General features: G+C 38.7%; 2 protein-coding genes across 2 annotated transcripts in view; one reads left to right on the top strand and one right to left on the bottom strand.

Moving 5' to 3' along the window:
- Positions 1-13,182, top strand: part of LOC108572476 (spectrin beta chain, non-erythrocytic 5) — a 36,604-nt gene extending 23,422 nt beyond the window's left edge. The window contains 14 exon segments of the mRNA XM_017934716.1: positions 7-2,350; positions 2,433-2,718; positions 3,198-3,416; positions 3,493-3,935; positions 4,413-4,818; positions 4,893-5,093; positions 5,170-7,354; positions 7,432-8,210; positions 8,291-8,659; positions 8,729-9,148; positions 9,222-11,181; positions 11,283-11,420; positions 11,794-11,825; positions 11,974-13,182. Of these exon segments, the coding sequence (XP_017790205.1) occupies positions 7-2,350; positions 2,433-2,718; positions 3,198-3,416; positions 3,493-3,935; positions 4,413-4,818; positions 4,893-5,093; positions 5,170-7,354; positions 7,432-8,210; positions 8,291-8,659; positions 8,729-9,148; positions 9,222-11,181; positions 11,283-11,420; positions 11,794-11,825; positions 11,974-12,207 (10,016 nt within the window). The 3' untranslated portion in view covers positions 12,208-13,182.
- Positions 13,183-15,133: 1,951 nt separating this feature from the next.
- Positions 15,134-16,534, bottom strand: part of LOC108572444 (hemicentin-2-like) — an 8,757-nt gene continuing 7,356 nt past the window's right edge. The window contains exons 5-6 of the mRNA XM_017934683.1: positions 15,824-16,315; positions 15,134-15,681 (exon numbers count right to left, since the gene is read on the bottom strand). Of these exons, the coding sequence (XP_017790172.1) occupies positions 15,134-15,681; positions 15,824-16,315 (1,040 nt within the window). The remainder of the gene's footprint in view (positions 15,682-15,823; positions 16,316-16,534) is intronic.

The raw sequence follows: 16,534 nt of genomic DNA, 5'->3' as shown, positions 1-16,534 counted from the left end.
TTCCAGTTAAAGAAATGAGGCTAGTTCCTCAAGATGTGTGGGTAGATGAAGTTGTAGAGAAATGGGAACCCAAGAAGGTCCTTGAAGACAGGATGGTGCCTCAAGTGAAGAGTTTGTATCCATACAGTGGCCGTGGTATGCAGATGTACAGGGGTGAGGTTATGTTTCTGTTGCACAAGACAAATCCTGACTGGTGGTGTGTCAGAAAAGCAGACGGCACTGATGGTTTCGTGCCAGCGAATTACGTTCGCGACATCGATCCCAAAGTAATACAGGTACAGGTTAATAAACGACAGAAAGTCAAAGTAACGCGGAGAGTGAAGAAAACGAAGATGGTGAAACAACTGGTTCCTGTAAGAAGAGTGAAGTCCATTAAATCAACAGTGAAACCGATTAAAAGAAAAACTGCTTCTGATGGAGATAGCGTAGAGAAACGATTGAAGAAGATCAATGACACTTATAGTGAGCTTCAGGAGTTGGCAGTGAAGAGACACGCATTGCTAGAAGACGCCATAAGATTATATGGTTTCTACCGTGAATGTGATGACTTTGAAAAATGGATTAAAGACAAAGAGAAGATGTTGAGAGCTGATGATCCAAGGGACAATGTTGAGACAGCTAGGAAGAAATATGAGAAATTCCTCACGGATCTCTCAGCCTCAGGAAAACGAGTAGAAGCCATAGATGCTGCGGTTGAAGAATTCGTTAGACAAGGACACAGTCAGTTTGACAAGATCCAAGCTAGACAGTGGCACATCCATCAACTTTGGGAACATTTGAACTGGTTGAAGCTACAAAAGGAGAAAAGTTTAGAAGGAGCTTCCAGTGTGGAGTTGTTTAACAGAACTTGCGACGAAGCTCATGATTGGATGTTGGAGAAAATTACTCAACTGGACACTGCAGAACTTGGACCAGATTTGAAGACAGTCCAAGCTTTACAGAGGAGACATCAACATCTGGAGAGAGAGTTGGCACCTGTTGAAGAGAAAGTACGAAAGGTAAATCTATTAGCAAACAGCGTGAAGAGTTCATATCCTCATGAATTAGATAATGTCAACGCTAGGCAAATTGAAATCAAAGAACTCTGGAACAAAGTTCAGACAAAGGCCAAGGAACGCAGGTCTAGATTAGAAGATGCAGTTGGCCAACAAATTTTCATGAACAGTTCCAAGAATTTAATTAATTGGGCTGCAGATGTACAAGAGACTATAAAGGCTGAAGAGCCTGTCAGAGATGTAGCCACAGCTGAACAGCTCAGGAAGCAACATATGGAGCTTGGAGAAGACATAAGAACACGAGAAGACGAGTTCAGGGAGGTTGAGGAACTTGGAAATCAGTTACTCGGTCGAAATCCATCTCTGGCGGATGTTGGTGAACGTTTAGACAAATTGCGTGGTTTGTACCAGGCTGTAACGACAGACTGGACGGCGAAGGAAGCTTGGTTGCAACAGTGTTTGGAATTGCAGCAGTTTAACCGTGAAGCAGATCAAATTGAAGCCACTACTAGCTCTCATGAAGCTTTCCTGGAATTCACCGACTTGGGAGAGTCTCTGGATGATGTTGAGGCTTTGTTGAAACAACATGAAAAGTTTGAGAACACTCTTCATGCTCAAGATGACAGATTAAAGGCGTTCAGCGAAACTGCGGATAAATTGATCGCTCACAATCATTATGATAAGGACTACATTAATGAAAGACGAAATCAAGTTCTTGCACGAAGAAATCAGGTTAAAGACGCTGCACAGCGTCGAAGATCAGCTCTGAAGGCTTCAGAACATTATCAACAATTTTCAGCAGAGGTAGACGATTTACGGGATTGGTTGGGTGACAAAATGAAAACAGCGTCTGACGAAAGCTATCGAGATTTAAATAACCTCGAAAGAAAACTTCAGAAACATGAAGCATTTGAAAGAGAATTGAGGGCTAATGAAGGACAATTAAGAGCAGTGAACAAAGCAGGGAAAGCTTTGATATCTGAAGAGAACTATAGGTCGGATGATGTTGGTAGAACGTTGAAAGAGTTGAATGATCAATGGGACAGATTAGTGGCTCTGTCTTTGGAAAAAGGTCGCAGATTGAGACAGGCTGCTAGTCAACATGGTTATAATAGAATTATGGAGGATGCTAGATTAAAATTAGAAGAAATAGAAAATTGTTTGCAAAGTAAGCAAGTAGGGGTGGATCTGAGAAATTGCAAGGAGTTGTTGAAGAAGCACCAGTCGCTTGAGAGTGATATGTCTCAGTGGGAGCAGAAAGTGGATGATCTAGTTGCCATGGGTGAAGAGATGGCTCATGAGGGACACTTTGATGCCGCGAATATATTGAAAACTAGCCAAGCTACGCAAAGAAAGTGTGTAATATTCATATATGTTCCATAAACGGTACCAAAAATAGTATTCAAAATTAATTTATTAATTTTCTTTCTTGCATAGGTTCCGTAGCTTGAAAGAACCAGCTAAGAGAAGACGAGAAGCTTTAGAAGAAAGTTTGCGTTTTCACAAATTTGGATTTGAATTGGATGCTGAGCTACAATGGATAAAAGATCACCTTCCTCAGGCATGTTCAACAACACTTGGACAAAATCTGCATCAGGCTCAGACGTTGCATAAGAAGCACAAGAAATTGGAGGCTGAAATCGCTGGTCATCAACCGATGATAGACAAAACTTTAGCCTCTGGACAAACTCTAATTGATCAAGCACATCCAGAGAAGAAGAAGGTAATAGTACATGTAATAGAAATACGATTTAAAAATGTTTTTAGGGAAAAATAGATTTGTACATATTGCCTGTTCTAGTTTTTAGATATATACTTGGTGTAAGTTGAAGTAAAAGTTTGTCATTTTTGCACAGTTGGAACTATTACAAGAATATCAGGTCTGCGGAGGTAAGGTCGGCACAGATGCATGCATAGTGTTGTTTAAAAAAGAAATTCTAAAAGTTTCTTCCAAACAGCAAACTAAAAAGAGAAAGAAAAGACATGAAATTTTTTACAGCATGCATGTGCTTGTCTTACATGATTTATTCCTGGATTAAAATGTATTTTTTACCATACTGTGTTTTCTGTAGATTACTTCATAATTATACATATTAACAAGGTTTCATTGTTTTCATCTAGTGTTTACAATTTTGATTTTTTGTGTATCTTAATTCCTTTTCATGTAATTAAATTATATTGATAAATTCTAATTCTGTATAGATACAAGAACTGTGTGACGCGCTAGACGATGCATGGAGAGACCTGCAAGAAAAGGCTGGAGAACGAAACAAGGCTCTGGACTTGTCCCTAAAAGCGCAAGAATTCTACTTCGAGGCAGGAGAAGTTGAAAGTTGGTTAAACGAGAAGAACGACGTCCTCAGTTCCACTGATTATGGCAGAGACCGTGACGCTGCTACGAAATTATTAACAAAACACAAAGTACATTTACTTTCACATCATTAATTTATAAAAAAAAAATATTTTCAACCATTCTATTTAATAATTAATATTGCAGGCTGTCGAGTTAGAATTAGACACGTATAATGGCATTGTAACAGAGATGGGTCACACTGCTGCTTCAATGATCAACGCAAAACATCCTGACAGCAAAGCAATAGCGAACAAGCAACAAGCAATCGCTCAGCAGATGCGTGCATTGCAAAGATTAGCTACAGTGAGGCAACAACGTCTAATGGAGAGCATGTACCGACATGAATACTTCTTAGAAAGCAGAGAATTAGAGCAATGGATCAAGGAACAAGAGCAATCAGCTGCTTCTGAAGACTATGGCCAAGACTATGAACACTTGCTAATATTGCAAGCTAAATTCAATGATTTTAAGCATAGAATAGAGGCTGGGTCTGAAAGATTCAATCAGTGTGAAGAATTAGCTCGAAAATTAATCGCTAATGAGAGTCCTTATATTCAGGATATTGAAAAGCGACAAGAACAATTAGGGTAAGATTTATTTGAAGTATAATTTAATTTTGTAAATAATGTGGACTTAGAATATCAAGATAAAACACTCAAGGTCTTTGATTTCACTAAATGCATGTCCACTGTTTTGTATTTAGTAATAGTGGTAGCACTACTTCTGGTGATGAATTGTTAATCTAATTATAGTTAATATTATGGCAAGGGATTAGTAAGATTATGTAAGGGATAATACAATTGGTCCTGAATATATTGGTGTCGGGTTACTAACAGTATTTTTGTACATATATTTAACGCAGACTAGACGACGATGATCCTGTAAGCCAAGTGCAGAGACAGCATGCTGCCATGGAGTAAGTAGACATTGGTAAAAGTAGATATTTGGTTGTATTGTGCACTGTGTAAATAGTAGCATGTTTTATAAACACTCTAAAAAAAAGATTAATATATAAGAGTATCATGTTAACTATAAAATCATGAATATTCTTTGTCATCTACTAGGGAATCCTGGCAACATCTTCTTGGTCTGATTCGAAATCGTGAGCAAAGGTTGCAAGCTGCTGGAGAAATTCACAGATTCCACAGAGACGTGGCTGAAGCATTATCCCGCATACAGGAAAAGGAAGCAGCCTTACCAGAGGACCTTGGACGTGATCTGAACTCTGTATTGGCACTGATCAGACGCCATGAAGGCTTTGAGAACGATCTAGTCGCTTTGGAGGCACAGCTACAGGTTTTAGTTGAAGATGCATCCAGATTGCAAGCACACTATCCAGGAAATAATGCAGTACACATTGATCAACAACAGCAAATTGTCGTTGCTCACTGGGAAGAGCTGAAAGAGAGGTCTGCTCATAGGAGGGACCAATTGCAGGCTAGCTGTGATCTGCAAAGATTTTTAACTCAGGTATTATTCACTATAAAATAAATTTAAGATTATGAAGGTTTAGAGAAGTAATAAATAAGGAAATATATGTGTAGGTCAGAGATTTGATGAATTGGGCGGCTGGACTTCGCGCCGCGATGTCCACAGAGGACAAAGTGAGGGATGCAGCCAGTGCACAGATCCTGAAGGCAGAGCATGAAGCTCTGAAGGGAGAAATCGAGGCAAGAGAAGATAGTTTTAGTTCTGTTCTTGACTTGGGTGAAGCTATGGTCCAAACTGGTCACTATGCTGCCTTGGTAAGTTTAATACTTATATTTTTATTCAACAATCATTTGGATATTTCCATTAAATGAAAGTTGTCACGTGTCACAGGAGGTAGAAGAGAAATGCAATCAATTACTCGATGAAAGACAGAAATTACACACTGCCTGGCAACAGAAGAAGATCCATCTGGACCAACTGATAGATTTGCACTTTTTCTTGAGAGATGCTAAACAACTGGACAATCTATCAACCACCCAGGAGGCTGCATTGAGCGGTGACAACTTTGGAGACTCTGTTGAGGAGGTTGACGCTCAAGTGAAGAAACACAACGAATTTGAAAAACTACTGGTAACGCAAGAAGAGAAATTGACTGCTCTACAAGAACACGGAGACAAGCTTCTGGCTCAGAATCACTTCGACTCACCCACAATTGCGAGAAGATTGAGCGAAGTTGTGCAAAGGAGAGCCAGAATTAGGAATTTGTGCGATGTACGACGAATAAGATTGGAAGCTGGGTTGTTACATGCACAGTTCGTCAGAGATGTTGCAGAAGCAGAGTCCTGGATCGGTGAAAAGCAAAAGAAGCTCGAAGCAGAGGCGTCTAAAGGTGAAGTATCCAGTTTGGAGGACAAGATCAAGAAACTACAGAAACATCAAGCGTTCCAAGCTGAATTGGCGGCTAACCAGAGCAGAATCGAGGAGATCAAGGCCAAAGGAGAGACTCTTCTTCAACAGAGGCACCCAGCAAGCGCTGAGATTCGACAACAATTAGAACATCTTCATGCTTCTTGGAGAAAATTGCTATTAGAATCTGGAAACCGTGGTAGAGGACTGGAAGAAGCTCAAGATATCCTAGAATTTAACAACCAAGTGGAGAAAATTGAAGCTTGGATAAGAGATAAGGAAATGATGGTCCAGGCTGGAGACACTGGAAAGGATTACGAGCATTGTTTGAGTCTTCAGAGGAAGCTCGATGACGTAGATAGTGACATGAGAGTAGACGACTCGAGGATAAAGACTATTAATTCACTAGCTGATAAATTGATCAAACAAGGCAGAGATAACGAGTCCAAAGCTATTCAGCAGCGTCGTGACAATTTTAACAATAAATGGAAAGGTTTGCAGGGAGCACTGAGTGCTTATAGAGAAACTCTGGCTGGAGCATTGGAAATTCACCTATTTAACAGAGATATTGATGACACCAATCAGAGAGTCATAGAAAAGGCAGTTGCCATGAACACTACTGACGTTGGAAAGGATCTACCTGCTGTTGAACACTTGCAGAGGAAGCAGGAGGCAATGGAGAGAGACATGACTGCTATTGAGGGAAAATTGAAAGAACACAGAGCTGAAGCCAGAGATTTATCCTTAAAATATCCAGACAAGGCTCCACAAATAAATGGAATATTATCAGAACTACAGTCTAATTGGGATGACTTACAGAGACTTACTCAGCATCGTCGCGAAGCATTGAATCAAGCTTACACTCTGCACAAATTCCAAGCCGATTTACATGAGCTAGAACTTTGGGTAGCTGATACGATTAAACGTATGGATGAGTCTGATCCTCCAACGACCATATCTGAAGCTGCAGCTCTTTTGGAACTTCATCAAGAGAGGAAAGCAGAGATTGATGGCAGACAGGACACGTTCAAAGCTTTGAAAGAGTATGGACAGAAGCTTCTGACTATTAACGAGGATGTTAAGGATAATTTGGAACATTTGGAAGGGCTCAGACAAGGATTGGGAAATGCTTGGGAAAGCAGAAGGCAAAAGTTGACCCAAGCATATCAATTGCAGTTATTCAAGGAGCAAGCTGACCAGGCTGACAGTTGGTTAGCTACTAAAGAAGCATTCCTCAATAATGATGATCTTGGTGACTCTTTATCTGGTGTTGAAGCACTTTTGCGCAAGCATGAAGAGTTTGAAAAGATGTTGGTCTCTCAGTTGGGACGTATCGAAGAGTTAGAGAAATTTGCAAATGATATCTTGGCTGAAAAACACTCTGATGCCAATGTTATTAAGCAGAGATTAACGTCAGTCTGTACTAGAAGAGATAAATTGCAAAACAGTGCAACAGCAAGGAGGAAGAAGCTGTTGGAGAGTCATCATTTTCATCAGTTCCTTAGAAATATTTATGAAGTTGAAGGGTGGTTACATCAAAAGCAACAGGTGGCCAGTGACGAAAATTACAGGGACTCATCGAATTTGCAGAGCAAAATTCAGAAGCATACTGCCTTTGAGAGTGAATTGATGGCGAATAAAGGAAGAGTAGCAGCAGTGATCAATGAAGGTAGGGCAAAAATGTGTAAAAGTATTTTGAATCTCTCTGTATTACTAAATCTTTTAATGCAATGATTTTTTTATTAGGAGAGGCACTGATTGAAGAGAATCACTTTGCCTCAAACACCATCCAAGAACGTTTGGATGAATTGGATGCAGAATGGCGTCTGCTCCAAGAAACCAGTGAATTAAAAAAGAACAGATTAAACGATGCCTATCAAGCTTTACTCTTTGGACGTACTTTAGACGAATTCGAGGCATGGATGGACGAAGTGGAAACTCAATTACAATCAGAGGATCATGGAAAAGACCTGTCCAGTGTAGCCAACTTACTGAAGAGGCACACGAACTTGGAGAACGACGTTTTAGGTCACAACGAGGCTTGTGAATCCATCAAAGAGACCGCGACCAGTTTCCAAAAGTCCAATCACTTCATGTGTGATGAAATACAGGAAAGGGCGATAGTTACAATAAACAGATACCACAGTCTACAAGAACCGATGCAGATAAGAAGGGACAACTTGGAGGATGCAAAATTACTGCATCAGTTTGCAAGGGATGTTGAAGATGAGATGCACTGTTTGTCTGAAAAAGAACCACTTGCTGCAAGTAATGATTTAGGAAGTTCTTTGTCTACTGTGCAGCGACTACAGAAGAAACATCAGGCTTTAGAAGCAGAATTAATATCGAGGGAACCTGTAGTGTCTTCTTTGGTCAGCAGAGCCACAGTTATGGTGAGAAGTGGGCATTTTGCTTCAGAGAAAATTGAAAAATTGTCACAGGAACTGCAAGACAAGCTGTCACACCTTAGGGATTTAGCTAGTGTTAGGAAACTGCGTTTGCTTGATGCTGTTGAGTCACAGATGGTAAAATACATCAGTTGATTAATTTTTATGAACTAATTCAATTTATCAGATTGGTGTTTCTAATGATGTCATTCTTTTAGTTCTATGCTGAAGCATCAGAAGCTGAGCAATGGATAAAAGAGAAACACCCGCAGTTAACTGCCACAGACTATGGAAAGGATGAAGATTCTGTTCAGTCACTTTTGAAGAAATTGGAAGAGATAGAACGAGACTTGCTTGGTTTCGAGAACACCATAGGAAACTTGAGGAAACTTTCACGTGGACTGATTGAGAGACACCATTTCGACAGCAAGAACATTACTCAGAAGCAAACAGAAATTGAACAGAAATTCAAAGAATTGCAGAAATTGAAGGATTATCGATTGCAGCGACTACGTGAAAGCGAGAAGTTCTTTAAGTTCATTAGACAGGCGGATGAGGTTATTGAATGGATTGGAGATCAAACAACAGTAAGTTGTACAAAAACCGTACATCAAAATTACAAATTACTAAACCTACTAAAAATTAATTTGCTCCAGGTTGCTGCCTCAGAGGATTATGGCCGTGATGTGGAACACGTTGAGCTCCTCATTCAGATATTCGACAACTTTTTAGCTGGTTTAGCAACTAGTGAAGGTCGAGTGTCAGGAGTTCTAGACGATGGACAAAAATTGATAGAGGAAAACAATCCAGAAAAGGCTAAGATACTGATGAAACTCGAGGAAACGAAACAACAATGGGAGGATTTGAAGGAATTGGCACATGCACGACAAGATGCACTAGCTGGTGCGAAACAGGTGCACATGTTTGACAGAACTGCGGATGAAACTATTTCCTGGATTCAAGAAAAGGAGACTGCACTCAGTTCTGATGGCTATGGTCATGATCTGGAGACAATACAAGCTTTAGTGAGGAAGCACCAAGGATTTGAAACAGATTTGGGTGCAGTGAAGGAACAGGTATCTAATTGATATTTGAAATTAGACAGTAATGATTTATCATGTGTATTAACCACATCAATTGTATTGTTAGGTTGAACTGCTGATGGAGGAGGCCTCTAGACTAATTGAACTATTCCCAGATGCTCGCATACATATAGACGTGAAACACCAAGAGGCTGAAACTGCTTGGAACGAATTATTAGAGAAAGCTGCTCAAAGAAGAAGCAAATTGGCACAGGCTGAACAACTCCAAGCGTACTTAGGCGACTACAGAGACTTGATGTCCTGGATAAACGAGATGGTGGCCAAGGTAACGGCCCCTGATCTAGCTCGAGATGTGCCAGGAGCTGAAGCGCTGATATTTAGACACAACGAATATAAAGCAGAGATTGATACGCGCAATGAGGCCTTCGATAAGTTCTATAAAACTGGCCAAGAACTGATAGAGCAGGGTCACTTCTTGGCAAAGGAGATTGAGGAGAAGATATCCGTTTTACAGCACAGACAACAATTTTTAAAGGACACTTGGGAACAAAGGAGGTGTATTTATGAGCAGAATTTGGATACCCAGTTATTCAAACGAGAAGCAGAGACTTTAGAGAGCTGGATAGTCAGCAGAGAGCCTATGCTGCACGATGGAAAATTTGGAGAAAGTATATCACAAGTAGAGGAACTGATAAGAAAGCACGAGGACTTTGAGAAAACCATAGAAGCTCAAGAAGACAGGTTCAATGCTCTTAGAAGGATAACTATGCTAGAAGAGGCGTTCGAGAAGCAACAGGAGGCAGAAATGGCCGCCAGACAGGCAGAGAAAGAAAGAATAGAACGTGCTCGCTTAGAAGAACGAAAACGTAAGGAGGTGCAGAGGATAACAGAGGAAAGGAAACGCGAGGAGGAACGAAGACGATTATTGGATAGTCCTCATCGTTCGGTGCATGATGAAGTCAATGGAACCACTGATGAGCATGAGTCTATCAATAAATTACCTCCTCTGAAGGCTGCTACCACATCTGAAAGTCTAGAGTCTACCTCAATACAGAAACCACATGGTTTATCCCATGTGTTTGGTGAGAAATTGAGAAGAACGACTCCTTACATCAAGAGAGCAGAAAGTATGAAAGTTGACACGAAGAAACCGAAGAGGACACCTAGTTTTACCACCAGAAGGAGGACTCAGAGCTTCAGGAAGCTTCAGAGGATGGAGAACATGGATGCACTGCCTCCTGTAGAGATTCAGGGATTGTTAGAGAGGAAACATGAACTTCAGAGTGCTGGCAAAAAGGCTGCTGTGCGTTCATGGAAGCAATATTACACAGTATTGTGTGGACAGCTTCTGTGTTTCTTTAAAGACATGGAGGATTTCTCGTTGAGCAAAGCAGCCACCGCTCCTATCACTATCTTCAATGCCATTTGCGAGAAAGCTGATGATTACACCAAAAAGAAGAACGTGTTCAGGCTGAAATGTACAGATGGGTCAGAATTTTTATTCTTGGCTCCCAGTCAGCAAGAGATGGAAGATTGGGTTAATAAGATATCGTTCCATGCTAAATTACCTCCAAGTTTACAATTGTTAAGCTACGACGAATCGCAAAAGGAAGGTTTAGAGAGACTGCAGAATGTAACTATAGATCATGTTGATGATAATATCTCAACTGGCAGCAGCCATGCCTCTACTCCAGAGTTAGAACGAAAGAATTCTGTGATCAGGCGTGACATGTCCAATCAACATACACCAAGTAGCGTACAGATTGAGTTCCTCCAGATGCACAGGCAGAACCAACAGAAACGTGATCCTCAAAATAATACTGAATTTATGACTTCTCAGAGGACAGAGCCTCCTCAGACGCAGACTGAGTTCTTGCAGATGCATAGACAGCAACAATTGTTGGCACAGCAACAACAGTTGTTACAACATGAACAAATGGCAAGTCAGAGGGAACAGTATCCACCAAATTCAGGAGACAAGCCACCTATTCCTCCTAGAGAAGCACCACCCCCAATTCCTATGAGATCACCCAGTTCAGAAACTATTCCACAATACAGACGTGATGGTACATTGGTTTAACATATATTTTGTCTTTTTGAATAAATTATTTTGAAGAATATGGAACATATACAGTGAAACATACGTGGTGTTTGTATGGTTTTACAGATGCGGAACTTCTTCAAGGGAGGACTAGCCATCTTTATCACCAACGTAGTGCAACATTAAACCACAATGGATCTGGCCAATACCCACCCAATGCAACCTGGCATAGGCAAAGTAGTGTAGATCTTACACAACACCAAGGTACTTAGAGAAACACCCTTGGATAGTGTTTGTTTGTGTGGTAGAAGTTCCCTTTTTTTTTATTGGACGTCGTTGTTTTGTAGAATTAGCACCCCCCTTGCCATCAAGTGCCCCTCCACCAACCAGAATGGCTCAATGGAGTGCTCCCCATGATCCTGGTTAGTGGTTGTCTATTGTTCATGTAAATCGTTCTCTTGCATGTTTTATTTAATCTTCCAACTGTGTGTTGTCTTTATTTATCCTGATTTGTCTTCCTAATCGTTGGCATGTGTTAGTTGAACCATTTGAAATAAACTTAAAGAAAAGCTGAACTAAAAAAAAAAAACTAAAACTAAAACTAAAAAAAAAAAATAAGCACTATTTTCTGTTACAGCTTATGGAAATGTTCCTGTAACTACCAGACAGGTAATTATATTGTCTCAAAATACAGTCATTGATAAACACCTTATGTTACAGAAAAGAGTATAAAAGAATTCTTTTGTATCTAAATTGCTAGTTTTTTAACAAGAGTATTCACAGATTTGTAATCGTTTGTTATGTGTATTTGTTATAGGGTATGCAGCAGAATAATTCCTTCACAGGTAGACCAGTGTCTTTACCCCCATACGTGGCACCTCCAGCTGTCCCACAAAACCCTCAAAACATTAACGTTGTGGACAGTAGAAGAGCTAGCGAAAGTGGGTCAGAAAGTGAACATAGCATTAGTAGCAATCGCAAGGACCGCGATTACAAGCGAAGCTCTGTTTTGAGCAATCTATTTGGCAGACGCAAGAAACCTCAATCGTAACCTAGCCGATAACAATTTTTATGCTTATCTTACACAGAACATGTGTGTAATAGGTGTATGAATTTCCATGGAACAATGGCGATGTAAAGTCCTTTCGATATAAAAAGGATACGCGTATATGCTATCTTCGCAGCAAAACACGCGAACGATTCTTGTAAATTATTTCCCTGTACCATACAAGTTTTACGTTTTACGTTATTTAATAACGTATGTTGAGTTGATCATGTAGAAAAAAGAAGACTATGTAGAAAATGGAGAAAGTACTTGCTTCTGATATTTTAGAACCTAAAAGCAATACATAGTGATGAATGCATATAAATTTCTCGTAATGAAACCCCGATATTAATCATTGTTATATAAAAATTGATTCTTCATATTGGAAGAATCTATTGTGCAACATATGGACTTTATAGTAACGAAAATTCTAAAACAAATTATTGAACTATGAAAAGACAATCGACTTACAGTTACTATGATTGTTAAATTGTTTCCGTGAATTTCTTTAGATGCACCGTGAAGCTACAAAGAGAACAATTATGGTTAGAATTTACACGCCTTACATGCGATGATAAATGAATTTATTTAAAGTGTACCTGACTTTAAGAGGAATGTTGAAATATGTATGGAAGAGGAACATGTAGTTGCGTGAATAACGTAAGGTTTAAGTTTTTGTAGATGCCACTTAATATATGTTGCAAATATTATATATTTGAAAAGGCCTGTTTGGGACCAATGATCTTCTAATGTATTAAAGTACCAGAGAGACATGTACTATGCGTTGTTGCGAAGATGACGAACGGAAGGAATGCGGGTCTTGTTGGTTATGTAGGGGACACACTCAAAATCAGATCATACGCATTTTTATTATTGGCCGAAACCGTCACATCTACTAATCCATCGCGTGACGGTGAGAATCAAAGATTGAGCGAGCGACTTACATCCCTTATCCCTGTGCCGTCCCGCTCGTGATCTTCTCAGCAATGTATAGTACACATATCATATTTTTCGATGAAAATGAAGAAAATTATTCGTTCATGAAGTTTAATGATTATACGATTTCTTTTCTTTTTTATAATGAATTAATATTATAATGTGTAAAGTGTATTTAATGCTATATAAAAAATAATTATGTATTATGTAGGCTTCAGTGCTATTGCGTAGTTACTTAGAACGACACTTTTTTTGCGTTGTGTCGACAATTGAAAGTTGAAAAAAATTAAATAAATAAAAGAGAAACTTGAAATCATAAATTTTCTTTTTTTTTAAACGTAATATTTATTTTTGTAAAATATACTACATTTTCTTTTTAAGAATATACTTAATAATTAAATACATACTACAGTGAAATTGTCATGATGCATTACTGCATTATTGCACTGAACACATATGTATGTTATTTCACAGTGTGGTTTTCACGTACATTACTACTAAATTTAATAAGTACTTTTTAAAAAATAAACTACAAACATAATAAATTCGGATATGTACAACCTTATTTATTAATACTCTAAATAGTAAGGAGTAGCAACAATTATTCCAAATAATTGTTATCGGGGCTTGAAAACATTGTCACAGGTTCCATACTTCAAATCGAATGGTAATTCGACTGGAAGAACATTAGAAATCACGCAATTTTTGATTGGAAGAGTTTAATTTGAGGGTTATAAGAAAAACCAGAGGAAGTGTTCTGCTCAGTCTGCCGTCAGGTGTTCAAAGCGGAAGAATCGAGAGTATCATCGAAAGCATCGTTAGAAATGAAGTACTACTAGGTTAGTTGATTTTTAAAATAAAAATTCTTCGAATTTTTCGCTTTCAATAATAGTTATTGTAAATTAGAGCATAATTGCATGTAATAAACAGTTTAAAATTGGTAGCTTTAATAAATTTTTAATTGCTTTAACATTACTAATAATGTAGATAGTTGGGAATGAAGTTTCTGGTTTATTTTCAAGTACTTTAATTGCAGAATAATTAATGTTTCTTGTTAAATAACTTTTTGTGTAAATTAGAAATTGAACTTTCAGACCACCACAGAAATCAAGGAAATGATTTCAATATCAGGAAAAATTGATCAAAAAATCAATTATTCATTGTAAGATAACTGTAGAAAATGTATTTTACAAAAGGTTACAACATAGTAGTATTGTTTTACAGCATTTTACAGTCTATTCATTTCATACACTTCTTTCATACACTCTTCCATACACACCACACCCATTTCCTTTTGCGAAACACTCATTCTTTAAATAATATTCCATTACAAAATTAAATAAACTAAGTCCGGATATCGTTAGGAACGCGTAATAAACGAAAAAATCCTGAAATTCGAGCGAAAAACTTCGAAAATTGCACGAAAATAGTGTCGAGAATATAAACTAAATATATGTACATATACTTATTTGGCATTACCATTTTATGTAAAAATACAATTGTAAAAATAAGTATTTATATAAAACTCTGAGTATATTACACAAGAGAATATTCATTGCGAAGATGCTTAACGAGATCAATACCGCGAATACTAAAATTACTCTGAACATATAATTCTAATACATCAAAGATGCATTTACGTTACATTAATAATATTATATACCTAAGCTTAAAGTAAAACTTAAATGCAACAATGATATAGCAACAACAAATAGTTCAACATCCACTAAAACTAAAATAAAACAAAATACCTCAGAACGTACACGTAATCACATCTCTAAATGTTTTAATAATGCAATGCATGAATAATATTGCCAAAGTAATCACATTCTTTAGAAAGTGAATAAAGATTATTTCACAGGACGAACAATCATTTAACAGCAGAGAATATTGATCCTCTTCAAACAAAGGCCAGTTTGTAAAACAATGCCAGCAACAGACTACGCACAATAGGACAGTTCACCGACAATCGTCATGGCAGTGAGCATGTTAACAGTTACACAATGGTCGGTGGTTGTAGAACAGCTGGCGCACGTCTGACTTTCAACGCTTCTGGACTCATGGCGCGCACCTGTTTCGTGATCTGGTCATAATCATACGTGACAGCCAGTCCACCTTCTGAACTCGTCTTCCTCGTGTACCCTTTATTCTGGGACGAGTTCATGTTCTTCTGTCTATCTGCTGTTCCTGTATTACTATAAAAAGCGTCTGCAGCGATGCTACCTTCCTCTTCTTCTCGACGATACCGTCTGCTCTTTAACCTCAATACCGAATACACAGCAATAGATATTAAAAGAAGAAGGAACAATAACCCTACTATAGCAGCTGCTGCAATGACTCTCATCTCCGTTGGGTCACGAATAATTAATTTTATATTAGTGGAATCTCTACCCTTCTCACTTTCTACCAATAAAGTGTATATTCTAGCATCTTCTTTTTGCAAGTCCTTGATTACTAGCTTGGCCCAGTAGCAATTGGTTAGCATCTCGTTTTCCTTGATGTGTTCCAGTGATAGTGCTTCATATTTTGGGTGAATACTCTCGCCTAAACAGAGAAACAATTAGTCATTTATGATGGTTACTTTAAAGGGTGATTATGTTTTCGGTTATGGAACAATGAACGTCATCGATGAATTTTTTTAATCCAAATAAGATATAAACGTGGAAAAATGCATTTCAAATCTTACCAGCTCTTATATGCGAGCTCCCCCATTGCCAAGCAACGAGTTTAGGTGGCGGTCTCGAACAGAAGCGAGACTTTAACGCGTGTTCCGGTTCTCCAGCCCATCCCAGAGACTCGTAGATGCCTCTTCCGCCGGAAGAAGGCCTCGCCTGGATCTCAGGCGGTCCGGTTACGTGAAGCACGTAACGAGCCTCGCTAGGCATCTCTCTTCGCACTCCGTTGATCACGTTGAACGCTATGCATCGATATTCTCCTTCGTCGGACCACATCACGTTCTCCAAACTCAGTCGTTTACCACCGTCTTTGGTCTGAAGCGAATTCTCCATGGTCTCCGTCACTCCACCTCGAAGATGCACCCACCTGTACTGTGCTGGTGGATTTGCCTCGAAATCAACGCACTCGAAGGGCTCTAAACTTGTTCCAAGCAGCGTGGTCTCTTCAAACTTTTGTGCTGTGTCGTTATTCCTAGTGTCTTCTTGTTTTAACCTGGGACCATCTGAAAATAAATCCACTTAATTTAATTTTTTCTTGTCATGTTTTCTTTTTGTTTCTAACTGTCGATATTTAATAAACAAATAATTCAGTAATAACCAACGTATCCTACTGTTGCTTCCAGAAAAAATTACAATTCCCCAGAAATAATAACGGAAATGTGTTTCTTTTCACAAAGAGTTAACATTTATTCAACAGTGATAAGCATGTGAAGGAACAAATA

Source organism: Habropoda laboriosa, unplaced genomic scaffold (assembly GCF_001263275.1).
Source record: "Habropoda laboriosa isolate 0110345459 unplaced genomic scaffold, ASM126327v1 scaffold65, whole genome shotgun sequence".
In the NCBI taxonomy this organism is placed as follows: Eukaryota; Metazoa; Arthropoda; class Insecta; order Hymenoptera; family Apidae; genus Habropoda; species Habropoda laboriosa.
The sequence above is the reverse complement of the archived record's forward strand: the minus strand, read 5'-3'. Positions and strand labels throughout refer to the sequence as shown.